The following is a 15,530-nucleotide window of genomic DNA, read 5'->3' on the forward strand; positions in this document are numbered from 1 at the left end:
CCTTCACAACAGCCTTTTGGAGATTGCACAGACCTAGAGGCTTATATGTTCTTTCTGTCTGCATGAATCTGTTTAGATACATGGAGAAGGTTAAATGATGAGAGCCAGTAGATCTGTTTCTTCAAAGAAATGTGGATTTTTACTCGGTAAATGCTCACCTTGTTATGAGATGCATCAGAATGCAGCTGTGCTAGGATTTAGGACACTGTAAGATGTGACAAGATGCAAAGCACTGGTGATTTCCCTGTTGTGACAGCTCTGCTCTGGACTCCACATGTTCATCTCCAGGATGTTGTTAACTGGACTGATGAGGCAAACTAGGGAGTGTGATGCAATGAAGCAGGAGAACCTGGCTTTGTTGTTCACTAAAGAGCTCATGTATCTTTTCTGCCTGCAGGATGTAGCCCGACTCATAGTGGAGCGCTCTACCATCATGTCTCACCTCTTCTCCAAGCTCTCGTACAGTGCTGAATCAGATGCAGTGCTTGTTGCTCTTCTCTCCATCTTTTCTCGCTACATCAAACGCATGCGCCAGAGCAAGGAGGGCGAGGAGGTATATAGCTGGGTGAGTGCCTCCCTGTCTTTCTTAAGTGGGTAGAAGAAATTGGACAAGTTAACAAAAGAGAAGCACATTGTGGGTTACTGAGTACATAGAAACCACATCTGGTTCAAGAATTTCTTGATCTGAAAATAATTGGGGTTGGCATAGTATGAGAGCTAAGTGTATGTGTACATAAAAAGCTTTCTTAACTTTTTTTTTAGTATCTTTTATGCCACTGTTGGAGATATTGGGCTAGGTGAAACTTTGGTCTGATCAAATTTGTCCGTTCTCATGTTCTCCTTTTATCTGCATCTCACATTTCTCCCTTCTCTCCTTGTCTTTATTAATTGTGGTTTTTTCTGCCTTTTTCCAGTCAGAGTCCCAGGATCAGGTGTTCCTTCGTTGGACTAGTGGGGAAACAGCCACTATGCACATCCTTGTGGTTCATGCCATGGTTATTCTCCTGACACTAGGGCCACCTCAAGGTTAGTGAAGTATGCTCAGATTTATTCAAGGGAGCATGGACAATACAGAGAGTCTTTCCTCTATCTGCTGTCTCCTAATAGGTCAGGCTGGTGTTAATCCTTCTACTCACAGGCTTGTCCTTTGCAGTATTTGTTTTTAGCTGTAAGATCCATCAGAATATTGCTGCACAGAGTGAAGGATTTGCAGGCTTATTTTTTTGCCTTCTGCAGACAGAAGGAAGTATTAAAATCATGATGTCTGTCCCTACTAAGCAATAAGGACTCAGACTTCTTGTAGTACACATTTCAGCTTGATAATGTTTGTTCCCAAATTGTTTCTGACCTTTGAATGTGAAAGGGTTCTGGTGTATAGAGAGGGGCAGGGTGTTCTAGGTGCTTATGAACATGGGAGATAATTTTTTTATCCACTCTAAAGCAGGGGATAGTGATTTTTATACCTTACTGGATATATGGTTCCCGGAGAAAAAGCCCCTTCCTACCGCTTTTCTGGTTGACACCTCAGAGGAGGCTCTGCTGCTCCCCGACTGGCTAAAGCTGCGTATGATCCGCTCTGAGGTCCCTCGTCTTGTGGATGCAGGTGAGCCCATGGGATGTTTGTTAGTGTTTCAGAGTTTCCTGAAAGGAAAGGGAGAGGCTTCCGTGCTCAAATGCTCTGTGCGCCAAGCCGTCCTGCTTGAGTACCTTTGGGTGGGGTCATCAGCCACCGCAGACCCTGCAGCTGAGCAGGGAGCTTGGATTTATAAAGCAACATGTCTCTGGATTTTGTGACAGTCGCAATCTAAACATACTGTAGATTCTTTGCTTGGAGCAGTCAAACAGATGTACAGAATATAAGCTGGTTTCAGGCAGGGAGTGTTCTGGGATGTCCCAGGATGATTCCCTACTCAGCCATGATACATAGTTTGCGTACCAAGGGTTTCACAACAGATATAACCTCACTAACCTCAGACTCACAGGTTAATCCCCACAGCATTAAAAGCAGAATTTGCTGAAAGCTCAGACTGAAGAAGAGGTCAGTGCCTTTGGTAGAGCTCCTTACTGCAGTCTGGAAGGCAGTTCCTCCTACTTTGATCCAAGAGCTGGATCTGGGTGGCTTTTATATGCAGACACTGTTACAGTTAAAGTAGGGGAGTGAGTCTGTATTGTGCTTTCAATTATTCTAAATGAAATGGAGGACTTGTAACAAAGATGGCATTCAATTCAAACAGTTCAGATTGAAGTAAGTTATGCAGTCCCTTGAACAACAGGCCCAGCTCTGCTTCCAGAGGGCATGGTGTGCTTGCAACATGGAAAGCAGTATCTGAAGGATTTAAGCTATACCTGTAGTTACTTTTGTCCTTGCATGGTTCGTCAGTGCTCTTTTTCTTCTTGGTATTCAGAGCCTTTGTCCCTTTCTCACTAATTAAATGACAGTTCTCTGTAGCCAGTGATTGAATTATTCAATAATTCCTGCCTGCAGTCATCAACAGATAGGGTGGAAGTTATTTTTTAATATGAATGATTGGGTTCCTGAGGTTTTGATCAAATTAAACAGAAGATCAAATTAGCCAGTGAGTGAATTAACTGGAAGATGCAATAAGAAGACAACGATTTGCAGAGCAAAGAAAATGTAGTAGACAGCTGTCAGGGTTCTGGCTTTAAGCTCTCTGTAGCCCTGTCATTAATGTGTCACAGCTGGTCCAGCCAAAAGCACAAAGATCAGGTAATAAAGATGACCCTGTATGAGCAGTTGAGAGGTCTGAGGACTCAGTGTTTGTCTATTTCAGCCCTGCAGGACCTGGAACCACAGCAGCTGCTTCTCTTTGTTCAGTCCTTTGGAATCCCAGTTTCCAGCATGAGCAAACTTCTGCAGTACCTGGATCAGGCAGTATCTCATGATCCACAGACACTGGAGCAGAACATCATGGACAAGAGTAAGAGCTTCACAGGAGTCTGACTAGGCATTTTACTTTTTCTTGAACAGTTTTCATGAGTATCTTCTGAGACTTCCTTGGAAAAATCCAAACTAGTTCAGCAAACTGCTTAGACTGCTCTGGAAGGCTGTTCTCACTGTAGGCACCTCTTTAGAGCTTGTCTGGATAGCCCTTGACTGTGTTTCCTGAGGTAGAGAATAATTTTGTGGATTGGATTGTACAGAGACTAAAAAGTAATCTAGAGGCTAACTTCTGAAAGAAATAAGGCTTAGAAGCATTGTGTTCGTAAAGTGCATAGGAATAGCAAATTCTCTTCACTGTGGGAGCTGTACAAGCAGCAACCAATTCTGTCCTGCTTTACTAAAAAGGGTGAGATGATGATGTATTCGTATTTTTTCCTTTTTCAGACTACATGGCTCATCTTGTGGAAGTTCAGCATGAGAGAGGAGCAACAGGAGGCCAGACTTTCCACTCCCTTCTCACGGCCTCCTTACCAGCCCGACGAGGTACTGTCTGGGATAGCCTAAGCTTCTGAATATCAAAGTCATCTTCCAAAATTCTGTTGCTGTTGAAAGGGACAGGAAAAGCAGTCTCCAAGAGGAGTTGTGTTGCAATCTATCAGCAAGCTACAGTTGGACACCAGTCCTTCCTAGAGTTTTCTTGTTCCAATATTTTTTGTGTTTACTAAAATGAGTTGTTTTGATTGATAGGGGATATAGGTCTTGCTTGGCCTCAAGATAAAAGCTATTAAATTCCTAAGTAAAGGCTCTAAGCTGAAGGTAATTTGTTGTTGAGGCTCCAGATGCTGGCCACCGTAACAGCAGTTTGCTTTCTTTTCTTTTATTCCTCTTGCAGATAGCGCTGAGACTGCAAGGTCAAAATCTAGTCCTGACAACTCTCAAGGCCAGAGTCGGATCCGGGCCTTAAGCCAGGTGCGGGTTCTGGGCCCAGAAGATGATCTAGCTGGCATCTTTCTGCAGGTACTGGTATAACATCTAGCTGATCAGTTACTTTTCTGGAGCAGCTTTACAAAATCCATTTCTCTTCTATCTTCTGACCCCTTCCTGCTGCAGGGTCTGTAGGCAATAAGTGTGAAAGCCCTGCATGCAATGAGGCTGCACCATTACAGCCTGCTGGGATTGATACTGGAAGGGTTTTTTTTTCTCATGTAGTTTGAACATGATGTGGCTTTTGATCATGCCTAATGCTGTCAGTGCCTACTAGCATGTTACTGTCTCTGCACCTTGTTTGTTCTGTGCATAGTGCCTCTCCTCTCAGCAGTGGATGAAGGATTTGTGAAATGCTCGAAGGGCCTTGGCAGCAAAGCTGTGTGCAAACAGTATTTGTGCTCTGGCTTGTCTGCTTGCAGAGCCTCCCTCTCTCCATTGACTCCAGAAGGAGCCTACAGGGAATTAATTGGCCAAGTTGGTTGCCTGTATTTGGGTAGAATGGTGATTCCCCCGTGGTGTCAATATTGATAGTTGTGTTGGGGTTGCAAAGATGCTGTGCCTGTTCCTGTACCAAGCACTAAAATATTGAAAAAGCTGTATCTCAGAAGGTTCCAGTTAGTCCACAAATTGTACAAAGTTAATCACTCCTCTGCCTCAGGATGTTTATGATATAGCAAGTCCTTTCATTTGCTCTCATAATCTTATTCCCTTCTGTATCCTACCAGCTTTTCCCACTAAATCCAGACCCACGATGGCAGAATTCAAACCTGCGCCCGCTTGCCCTGTCACTTCAGCAGGCCTTGGGGCAGGAACTGGCTCGCGTCCGCCAGGGGAACGCTCAGGTGACCGGGATCACAGCACGACTCCTCCAGGCAGTAGCTGCACTGATGAACTCACCGCACAGTGGTGCGTTGGTGATGGCAATGCATCGCAACCACTTCATCTCCTGCCCGCTGATGCGCCAGCTGTACCAATATCAGGTGAGCAGTGTAGGACAAGAATCCTTGTAGCATTGAATAAAGAGGAGTGGGGAGGAAACAGAAAATTTACAGTGCACCTGCTCTGTTGTGTATAGACCCTCTAACTGTGTAATGCTGGAAATGGAGTCTCGGGAGCGTGACACAGAGGGACTCAGTTTGCCTGGACATGGGCATCTGGATGCAAATTGGCCACATTAGCCTAGCACTGCTGAGAATTTGGGTTTACACAGAGTCAGATATATAATACTTAGTCTGTTAACTGTGCAGCACTGTGGTTTTGCAGCTGTGGTTCTCTGTTCGTTTTGGGATCTCTGGTCTGTGGTATTTTGTGGCATGAGCATGTCTTGAAAGCTAAGGCATTTGCAGACAACTTGAGAGCTGAAGTCTGTAATTCTCAAAGACATCTTCAGACTAGGCTGAGATTTATCCAATTAAATCTCATTTCTTTCATCATCGTTAAAGAAGGCACAAAGTCACCCTTTATCCTGCTGGGAGGGGTATTGTGTGTGTGACTTCAGTCTTCTGCCTGGCATTTGTACACTAGAAGATGCTGCCTTGGTTTGAGGGATCTGTGGTGTAACAGTGTAGGTGCATTCTATGTATTCTTTGCAGTATGTGCCACTATCTGTATCTTTCCTGCTATCTTTGTTGTATTCTTGAAATGTGTATAAGCAAGTCTTTTTGGCTCCTCTCCCCAGCGCTGCATGCCACAAGACACTGCCTTTTCCTCGCTCTTCTTCAAAGTCCTCATGCAGATGCTGCAGTGGTTGGAGAACCCTGCAGTAGAAGATGGTCCTCTGCGTGCACAGCTGAAGGCCTTTGCTGTGCAGTACTCCTCAAGGCACAGGATCAGTGATGGTACTGGCATTGTGCAGCTTATGGGACTCAATAGACTAAGTGGGACAAGAAAGGGGCAGGAACAAAGCTGCATCCAGGGCAGAAAGAGTGGGCTGCCTTTTGGAGTGCTATGCTTAGGAGTAGTGAAGAAGGGTTTTGTACTGTGCTATGTAAACTCCATGAGGATGCATACAAGTGGTTTAGCTCTGAAGGTTTGCAGTAGACACCTGGTAACATTTCATCAAGCGCAGCAGCTCTTTCAGGAAAAAATTGTGCTTGCTGTAGTCCTGAAAGATGAGAATGCAAGAATGCCTCTGGAACAAGGTCAAACCGTGACTTGTAGGGTTGCTTTATCATCTGCCATCTATTAGGAGGAAGAGGCTATGACCAAGAACTTGGACATGGGAACGGATTTGTGGTTATAAGAGTTTTCTCTTAGCCACGTCCCTGTAAGATGCAGAAGAGCTGTCTAGGGGTTTTGGTGGGAGTAAAATGGCATTAGAGTGTAATGCGTTTGTATGTTTGAGTAGTTGTGCCCTGGAGGCACATGGGGCATCAGTAGAAGGGAAGCCTGATGTCGGGGTTGGCTTGGCCCTGTGACGCCAATGCTTTGATTTCTTTGCAGTTCGAGGTGGCTTCTTGCATCTCACAGAAGCTCTGACTTTCCGTCGTGACCCTGACTTGATCAGTTCCACAGTCCGTGCCATCATTGCAACCCTGAAATCAGGAGAGAAGTGTAACGTGGAGCCAGAGCTCATCAGCAAAGGTATGGCTGTCTTGCTCTCCTTCCCTGTTGCAGCACTGGGTTGAACTGCCAGCCTAGTAAGGGAGTGCCTACTGTGCAGGATGCGGGAAGCTGCCTTCTGCCTGGATCAGAAAATGTGAACTGGTCAAAACTTGGTCCTGTCTTCTATCACCTCCTTCCCCTGCACTGGTATGTGCATTTATAAACTGTGATCTGGGGCTGGGATTAAGTCTCTCTTCTAAGTGTCAATTTTCACTAACAAAATGAGAAATAGAGGCCTACTGTCCTAGATAAAAGTGGCTTCCCTCTTCCTTACTGAGCCAGGCTCTCAGGAACATTGAACTGCTTGCCTTCATGATACTCTTATAAGGCTCCATAGCTTTCATCACATACTGAAGTTAGTGAGTGATATCTTTCTTCCTTTGCTAGTCCTTCAAGGTCTGATTGAAACTCACTCTCCATACTTGGAGGAACTCCTGACTGTCCTCTTCTCAGCTACTGTTGAGACCACTGCCAGATTTCCTGCAATGAAACCAATTGCTGTGGTGAGCTCCTTGTTGCTCCAGGACAAAGAAGAAACCCCAGTGAAGAAGGAGCTGGACAGTTGCAGGTGAGCCTAGGCAATGATGGGAATTCACTGGTAGGTCCATGTTCATGACATCACCATTGATACTAGCTTTGTTGTCTCCTCAGTACTGAAGCAGCTTGGCTAGGGCCCTCCTCTGGCCTTCTTAATGACTGGCTGGAGATGTTGGACCCGGAGGTGATCAGCAGCTGCCCTGATCTCCAGCAGAAGCTACTGTTCTCCTGGAATAAAGTAAGAATTCTTGGGAAGAGAAACTACTGTGCTAAAACCTCCTTTCTGGGGTACTTAACCTGCACCTGGAAGCAGGGCAAGGGGTAGCTTTGTTTTGCCACATGTTGCTATTCCAGTTCCAGGCTGACTAGGAGGGGGATTTTGGTGCCTCCTTCTCAGTGCAAGGCTTGTGTTTCATCTTATCTTTGCATTTCCTCAGTTGTGTTCTTTTCAGGATTTTGAAGTGCGTTACAGACACAACATAGTCCCATAACAGCCCAGACAGCTGTGTTTTCACTGGTATTTTTTCAGACAGGTAAATAGTTTGCCCAGAATGCTATGCCGAAGCTAAGACTAAAACTGAATTTCATGGCTAATGCCACATTCTGTTAGAAAGTACTGCAGTTCATATCCTAAATCAATGTGTTGTCTTCTGTGCTGTCTGCCTGCCTGGATTGTCATCCTTCTGTGATATACGTAGTATCTCCTACACCCACCTGACAGCGAGGATCTGCTTATTACATCTCTTCCTTGTTTTGCCCTTTCAGGCAGGGTCTCAGGTGCCCTCCTTTCGCCCATATCTGTTGGCTCTTCTCACTCACCAGTCCAGCTGGACCACGCTGCACCAGTGCATCAGGCTTCTACTTTGCAGAAACCGGGAGCAAAGGTGAGTCTTGTTTTTTGGACCTAGAAGGAGTTTTGAGATGAGCAACTCTGTGTCTGCAAGAGAACAAACAGAAGCTGGGAACAAGAGCTGCCACGTTCTATGGTGCATTGGCCAGGAGATATAACCCAGCCAAAAAGAGGATTTGTGAGAGGGATGCTGATTTCAGTCATGCTGATTTGTGTACCTTGATATAAATATTACCTGCTGTTTGATGGAAGCAGCATATAAAGATTTGGCTGTGTTCTAAACAGGAAGTTCTAATTACTGGGTAAATCTGTTTAGCATTACTTGTTGATGATCTTTATGAACATGGGGTTTGAAAGATGGCTTGGCTAGCAAACTGATGGCAGTCTGTGTACCTGGGCAGGCTCTGCTGGATCTTTTGGTTGTAGTAACCTTGATTACCAGTCTTTCTCCAACCCTCTTCCTGGCATCAAGCTCCCAGTTCTGATCTCTGGAACAGCCTGAGCTCTCAGCTTCTGTACACTGCTCTCAAATGCTGAAGGGACACTGTAGTAATGTCTTGCTTAAACTTGTTAAGCTTATGGACCAGGAAATTCTAACACCTAATAGTGGTAATCCTGGGCATGACTAAAGCAGCAATACTTCTAAAGCTACCAGTATTTCAGTTTGCTTATTATTTTACTAATGACCTCTTGCTCACTAATAATTCCATTAATTTCTGCAATCCAGGATAACATGTTTTGTACGTGGGACAGTAAGGTCATGGCCTGATTCTACCAATTGTTTGTGTTGATGAACAACTTCTGCCTTTGTGGTGCAAGACTATGTAGCTGCTACACTTGCTGAATGCCATTTGTTCAGCTCCATACCCTGAGCTGTGCTTACTGCAAATAGTCATAATCTGGGAACAGAACCAAACCCCTTCATGGGACTTAATGTATCCTATTTTTACATTTGCAGATGTTTCTTTCTTCACAGTACTCATTATGTTCAGGGACGCTACCATGTGTTTGTGTGCCGCCCGAGGACTACATTGACTCTAATTGCAGATGTGTCTTCTTTTGTCTTCTGGCAGGTTTGACCCAACTGCATCCTTGGATTTCTTGTGGGCCTGTATTCACATTCCTCGGATCTGGCAGGGAAGAGACCAAAGAACTCCTCAGGTAGGAGTTCAGTTCTTCCAAGTTTCCTCTCTGGATGGAGCGAGAGGCGATGCTTTCACAATGCCTGATTTTTCTGTGGCCAGGAGTGCTGCGGGTGCAGCGTGCCAAGTTTGTTGCCTGCATCTCAGCTGATCACTTAGCTGCTCTGCTATGTTACATATTATAGTGGTAATTTTGGGTCCAAAAAGCTGAAATGAACACATATAAGTTTGCCCGCTTGATATCTCCTCTGCAGCTCCTGCAGCAGTTACCACAATATCTATTAAAGATCTATCCACAAAGCTACAGGCTTTGTAAGTAAGCAGGCTGAAAAACAGTGTGGGATAATTTCTGTTTTACCAAGAAAAGGAGATTGCATCTCTTTTCCACAGAGGAGTTTCTTTGGTTTGGTGACTGAATTATGGTTTTTGACCCATCAAACATATTGGGATGGAAGGAAATGAATTCATAAGAGGGATGAAGAGATTTCATTTGGAGCTGTGCACTTTGAGTGCTAGATGGGGGCAGTTCTTAAGTCTAGTTGTAAGAGATGTTGCATTCCAGTTGGGGAAGGTGTGACTAGAAGGAGCTAAGGATCTAGGGATTCATTTTGGTTTCATTTTGGGTGTTCTCTCGCATTACAGAAGCGTCGTGAGGAATTTGTGCTCCACTTAAAGGCATCAGAATTGATCAGCATGGTGGAACTGATCCTGGCTGAAGCAGAAACCAGATACGAGAACACGGAAGAGGCCTCCTGTACACTGATTCAGTCTCGGCTGCCTTTGTTGCTCAGTTGTTCTCATGGGGACCTTGAGACCATCAAAAAAGTAACAGAGTACCTGACCAGCTGCATCCAGCAGTGGGGAAGCAGGTGAGGTTGCAAATGGAGTGCACTGTCTTCTCTAATTGTAGTTACTTGTCATTTTAAATGGTGCTTACGGTACTTGGGTCAGGAAGGTGACTTTTAAAGTTTTGAGGCCCTTTGCTTTTAGGACTTCAGGAAATAAAGCTTGCCATGCTTGTGGTTGTTTTTTTCATTGTGCTTGTGGTGGTATTTTTTTTTCATTTGGTTTAGGTTTTGAGTTGGTTTTTTTAGTCAATGGTTATTTTTTTATTCACAGTTCCTACCGTGGGATTTCTTGTCTATTCATGCCTTGAATCACTGTTCAGAATGCATCCTGGTTCTGACCATTCTGATTGCTATAAAGCTGAATGGAGACTAGATTGTTTCCTAACAGGACATGGTAGTGAAATAAACTGACCTAATTCTAACCTTGATTATGATGGTGTTAGAAAAGATACTGAGTAATCTCAGTTGCCACTGTGCTGTACTGCCTCCCAGTACCGACCGTGCCAGGGATCTGTGGAGGGTGGCTGATCTGACTGCTTTTCCAGTTGGAATGGGACGACCGTAAGTACTGTGTGCAGAAACTCTCCACTGGAGCCCTAAGCAGAACTTTCTTGTCCTGCGTCACGTTGTAACTGCAGTTTTCTAACTCCTGATGGTATAATGATGGATCCTCATAGACCATCAGGAGTTAGAAAACTGCAGTTCCCTGGCACGGTCGGTCTGGAATGTTTGCTGGTTGCAAGAACGTAGTAACAGAGGCTGATCTCTCCCTTTTTCATTTCAGCTCTGTGGGGAAATGCTGCCAGGACCTTCTGCTTCAGATATACCTGCAACTGCCCGAGCTCCTTGTGCCTATGCCTGAGATGCTTCTCACCAGTGAAGGAGCCCGAGACAGTAGCACTTGCAAGGTGAAGTTAGAGGCAAAGGAAAGCCCCTTTTCAGTGCTGTACCCAGAGCTGATGCTACTTTGATGCTCAGTCTAAAAGGAGAGGACTGGCAAAATCTTCCCGGATTACTTTGGTTTCTTTACCTTGCTCTTCCGCTGCACCTTCCCTACCTGCTCTCTCAGGAATAGAGTTGAGGTGTGGTTTAATTTGCACTGTCCTATAAAATAGCATAAGCTGCACAAGCTTCTGTGTTCCAAAGACTTGTGCAAAGCATGAGCGTCCAGGCGTCTGATCCCGCTTTGATGTCTGTAGGGAGTGTGGACTTCAGATCCTGTGCCAGCTGGAACATCGCATCTGCTCACAGATTCTACCTGAAAATAACTTAACCCCCTCTGTAGTTCGAAAGGAATTGGGAAGCGCTGATGAAGAGCCAGGGGCTTGATTGTGGTTTAAACTTCCTAACTGTTTACTCATTACTCTTCTTCTAGCTCGATGCCCTGGTTCACAGATTCATTAACCTCCTCGCAGACACCAGTGACTCCAAGTCATCCGAAAGCCGTGTGTGGGATGCCAATATGGCCTGCAGGAAGCTAGCTGTGGCTCATCCCATCCTACTTCTTAGGTACCACTCTCCGCTTTCACCCTCTGCGTGGCTGGAGTTCATTAAAAAGCATCTACCCTTGTCCTAGAAAGGGAAAGAACTTGCAGCAATCATGATGATTGTGACAGAATACACATTTGTGTACAAAAATCAAGAGAAAGGGCCACGAAGTTATATCTTTTATAATGCAACAGCACTTCTTTTGGCTTTGTGTCTGTCTGGAAACAGTCACTTGAAATTGGAAAACAGAACAGAACATGAGTGGGAAATGGGGCCTGCTGATTTTATGGATACAAGGATCAAATCCAGAACACTGGGAGAGCATAAGGGACACTTCTAGAAACTGAAGTGTGACAATGTGTAACTCTTTTAGAAAGAGACTAGATTTTTATTTTCTACTGTTTGGTATTTCAGGCACTTGCCAATGATTGCAGCACTGCTGCACGGCCGTGTTCACCTCAATTTCCAGGAGTTCAGGCAGCAGAACCACTTGACCTTCTTCATCCACGTCCTGGGGATCTTGGAGCTGCTCCAGCCGCAGGTCTTTCAGAACGAGCACCAGGCGGCACTATGGGACTGTCTCCTGTCCTTCATCCGTCTGCTACTGGTAGGAAAGTTTCTGCTCCTCTTCCATGCGCGGGTTCCAGCCACTAGAGGGAGAAGCTCATGTAGCGCAGGGCCAGCCCAGCTCTCTCCCGTTTGAAGGGAAAACCTTATACCTAAAGACAAATAAGTGTGTCAAGTACCTTGGAGAGCTTAAAGTTCAGACAGGAGCTCAAGAAGCTACTCCTGGTACACAGAGGTGCAAGATGGGGCAGTGTAGCACTGCATTTTTTTTTAACTCATATCTTCTGAATCCTTCCTCAGAACTACCGAAAATCCTCGCGGCACCTAGCTGCCTTCATCAGCAAGTTTGTCCAGTTTATCCACAAGTACATCACGTGCAATGCCCAGGCAGCTGTCTCCTTCTTGCAGAAGCACTCGGATCCACTCCAGTAAGCTTACTTACTCCTGTTAGCCTGTGGTTAGCAGTCACGCTGCCGTGAGCTAATCAGACAGAAGACAGCAAGAGCAAAATGGCTGTTAATATGGCATTCTTCACCCTCAGCTCCCTTAAGTCTCTATTGAGATGAGAGTGCTTTTTATAGGTGAAGACTGAGCCCGAGGAAGTCAGATGATGATTTCAACTCATATAATGGCCTAAACATCCTATTGAGGCATTGTAGTGCCCTGCAGTCATTTCCAGTGTGCCAGTAGGAGAGTCTTTTCCCTGAACAATGGCTGCAGGATCCCACCTACAGATATCGGAGGTGGTGGTAGGGGAAAATGCGTTTGAGTTCTAGTTATGATGAAAGGAAAAATCTGTTTCTCCTGAAAAACTACTTGGTTTAGTGTACATATATGTGCTCTACTTGTCCTTGTGCCCTTTCTGTTAAACAGAAAGCTAAACATGCCATCTCTTCCCCCAGTGACTTATCATCAGACAACAGTGACCTAGCAATGCTGAAGTCCCTCCTGGCTGGGCTGAGTCTACCCAGTAAAAGTGGTGTCTCGGACAGAGGTTCTGATGAAGAGAAAGATGGTGAGTCTGAGAGGAGGGAAGAGTTATCCCAGCAGGTGAACCTGCGGTATGTTTTGGAGCACAGATGCTCTTATGGGCTGTATGCTGTGGTCATTCTTCTTGTAACAGCCCAATGAAAGAGTGTTTAGAGTGGAGAATGGCACTTCTACACTTAGCAATTTGGAACCGGTATCTGGGATGGGTTAATTTCTTTTCCTGTCAGTGGTATCACTACTGGAGCAGAAGAACAGCTCGGAACAAGGGCAAGTTTCATTATGGATTTTGCCTTCCTCAGCCTTCAGGATTGACCTATTAAGAGACCCTAAGGGTACATCCACTTCTCCACTGTTTTCTTTACGACATGCATGGGAAAATTATTCAGTATTTAAACAGCTTAGGAAGATTCCTTCTCTTTGCATCTGCTGAGGGGTACCAGAAGGTGCAGTGAGGCTGAAGACTGTTTGAGAGCCAGGAATTGTATTACAATATTGCTGGTCAGCTCATGATACACCACTGTACTGCTGGGGAACGCTAGGCCTGTTTCCCTGTTAAAACTGCCTATACTGTCAGGAGTGACCTGTTCTCTCTTTCTCACCTGCCCAGAAGAAGCAGCAGCTGGCTCTCTGCCCCTTGTCAGTGTGTCTCTCTTCACTCCTCTCACGCCAGCTGAAATGGCCCCGTATATGAAGAGGCTCTCTAGAGGCCAAACAGTTGAGGGTAAGTGATGACTTGCAGAGCTGTACAGGGCAAATGCAGACAGTTGGCAACCCTGTTACTTACCTGTTATCCACAGCCTAGTTTCCTGTTTCAGTCTTGTGTTTGGAAGTCTCCAGCAGTTAGGATGTGGTTTTGTTTTGGATGAACTTGTCCATAACTTTGTGTGACTCTGTGACAGAGGCTTCCTGTGATGCTGTTATCATTTAGTTGGTAACAGTGCTGCAACTGCTTCTGCTCTAGGGCTCTTCAAGGATCTCTGGGAGATAGTATGAGTAATTCTAGGAGCACTGCAGTTTATGTTGAGCCAGGTCTGGAATGCAGATAGGAATGCCATTTCTTTAATGATATAAAAATACCAGACTGACTAGAAGCAGTAATTTTTTTTTTTTTTAAGAAATCCCTAAATGGCCTTCATAGAAGAAAATCATATTACCTTGCATATGGGAACAACATGCTACTTCTCAAAAGGTCTTCTTAAATCAGAGGTGTCCAGTGTTCCAACCTGGGGTGACAGTTTTCCTTCCATGCTAGAAATAGAGGGAAGAAATGCTGCCTGGACACTGGTTTTAAGAGGTTTTCTGTGAAGACCTTTCAGTTACAGAAGAAGCTGTTCTGGAGTTGAAACCTCCCACCCCACTCCATTGCTTCTCTTGCCTATGGTGTGACAGTGCTGGTGACCTGTGCCTGAGCAGGTCGGGGTGTGCTGATGTGGCACATGACCCACCTGTTCTCATCCTTTTAGAATGCCTTTATTGATAGAAGCTCTGAGTGTAGGTGGGAAAACTTGACTCCTCAAGAGATTGCATTTGTAGGGAAAAAGAAAAAGATCCTTTCCTGGATCAGTGAATTTTAGTCACCTCTTTCAACCTGTGTCTTTCACCAGACATACTGGAGGTGCTGACAGACATTGACGAGATGTCCAGGCGGAGGCCAGAAATTCTCTCCTTTTTTGCTGTGAGTATTAGTGTCTGAGACTGCCAATGGAAGGAAGACATTCTCACCAGAGTCTGTGTTGTGTAGCCTCTTTAAGTACTTCCCTTCCTTTGCATTTTCGGTGGTTCTTGCTGCATCTTAGGAGAAATTTCTCTTTAGTTAGGCCTTCGGACAGCGGGCAGTATTTACTTCCCTGCTGTCTTCTCTCCATTGCATACTGGGTCTGCCAACATCCACTTTAACTTCTCTTTATGTCAGAGGAAGAATCAACCCTCTGTCCTCCTACCACTATTGGGACAAGGAGAGAGCGCAACAGCTCTGTCAAGGACTGGAGCCTAGGGAAAACTCAGGTGTTCCACGTGGAACTAGATTACAGAAGGGTGCTTTAAAGTACTAAAAAACAGGATAATCCTTCTTACAGAGAGGGATTTCCCGTCTCAGGCAGTACTTGCTGGATGTGTGTTGGGCTGGATTGGTGCTGGAGGGGTAGCAATACAAGCCTGAGGAATTTGTGCTCCCTGGATGGCCCCATGACCCTAAATTGTGCATCTTCTTTCAGACGAACCTACAGAAGCTGATGAGTTCATCAGAGGAGTCCTGCAGAAATCTAGCCTTTAGCCTGGCATTGCGCTCCATTCAGAACAACCCCAGGTGAGGACCATTGGAACTTAGGCTATCCCAAGTCACTGATGGGCGCTGATGGCCCACTTTGCATACCTGTTGGTTGTGATCCGGACTGTGCCAACGTTGTCATGTTTTACTCCCAGCATTGCTGCAGATTTCCTTCCCACTTTCATGTACTGCCTTGGCAGCCGAGACTTTGAGGTGGTGCAGACTGCGCTGAGGAACCTGCCTGAATACACCCTCCTTTGCCAAGGTAAGTTGATGTCTGCCACCTTTGGTTTGAGCTTGGCCTCACAATGGTCAAAGCTGGGCTCCTGTGCTGGAACAGCCTCCCTGG

At 45.4% G+C, this 15,530-nt stretch overlaps 1 protein-coding gene across 4 annotated transcripts in view; it reads left to right on the forward strand.

Annotated features, from left to right (window-relative positions):
- Nucleotides 1–15,530, forward strand: part of INTS1 (integrator complex subunit 1) — a 29,377-nt gene that overhangs the window by 12,926 nt on the left and 921 nt on the right. The window contains exons 24-46 of one of the 4 annotated variants that reach the window (XM_054080844.1): nt 398–565; nt 915–1,026; nt 1,442–1,603; nt 2,793–2,939; nt 3,347–3,445; nt 3,795–3,919; nt 4,615–4,869; nt 5,568–5,727; nt 6,332–6,472; nt 6,881–7,061; nt 7,145–7,268; nt 7,796–7,914; nt 8,954–9,041; nt 9,665–9,891; nt 10,655–10,778; nt 11,246–11,379; nt 11,773–11,965; nt 12,226–12,353; nt 12,828–12,940; nt 13,523–13,636; nt 14,520–14,590; nt 15,129–15,220; nt 15,337–15,446. In XM_054080844.1, coding sequence (XP_053936819.1) covers nt 398–565; nt 915–1,026; nt 1,442–1,603; nt 2,793–2,939; nt 3,347–3,445; nt 3,795–3,919; nt 4,615–4,869; nt 5,568–5,727; nt 6,332–6,472; nt 6,881–7,061; nt 7,145–7,268; nt 7,796–7,914; nt 8,954–9,041; nt 9,665–9,891; nt 10,655–10,778; nt 11,246–11,379; nt 11,773–11,965; nt 12,226–12,353; nt 12,828–12,940; nt 13,523–13,636; nt 14,520–14,590; nt 15,129–15,220; nt 15,337–15,446 — 3,187 coding nt within the window. Of the gene's footprint in view, nt 1–397; nt 566–914; nt 1,027–1,441; nt 1,604–2,792; nt 2,940–3,346; nt 3,446–3,794; nt 3,920–4,614; nt 4,870–5,567; nt 5,728–6,331; nt 6,473–6,880; nt 7,062–7,144; nt 7,269–7,795; nt 7,915–8,953; nt 9,042–9,664; nt 9,892–10,141; nt 10,561–10,654; nt 10,779–11,245; nt 11,380–11,772; nt 11,966–12,225; nt 12,354–12,827; nt 12,941–13,522; nt 13,637–14,519; nt 14,591–15,128; nt 15,221–15,336; nt 15,447–15,530 lie in introns of those variants that run through there. The other 3 variants (XM_054080846.1, XM_054080845.1, XM_054080847.1) reach the window with 3 other exon arrangements.

Source organism: Cuculus canorus, chromosome 15, assembly GCF_017976375.1.
Source record: "Cuculus canorus isolate bCucCan1 chromosome 15, bCucCan1.pri, whole genome shotgun sequence".
Taxonomy (NCBI): domain Eukaryota; kingdom Metazoa; phylum Chordata; class Aves; order Cuculiformes; family Cuculidae; genus Cuculus; species Cuculus canorus.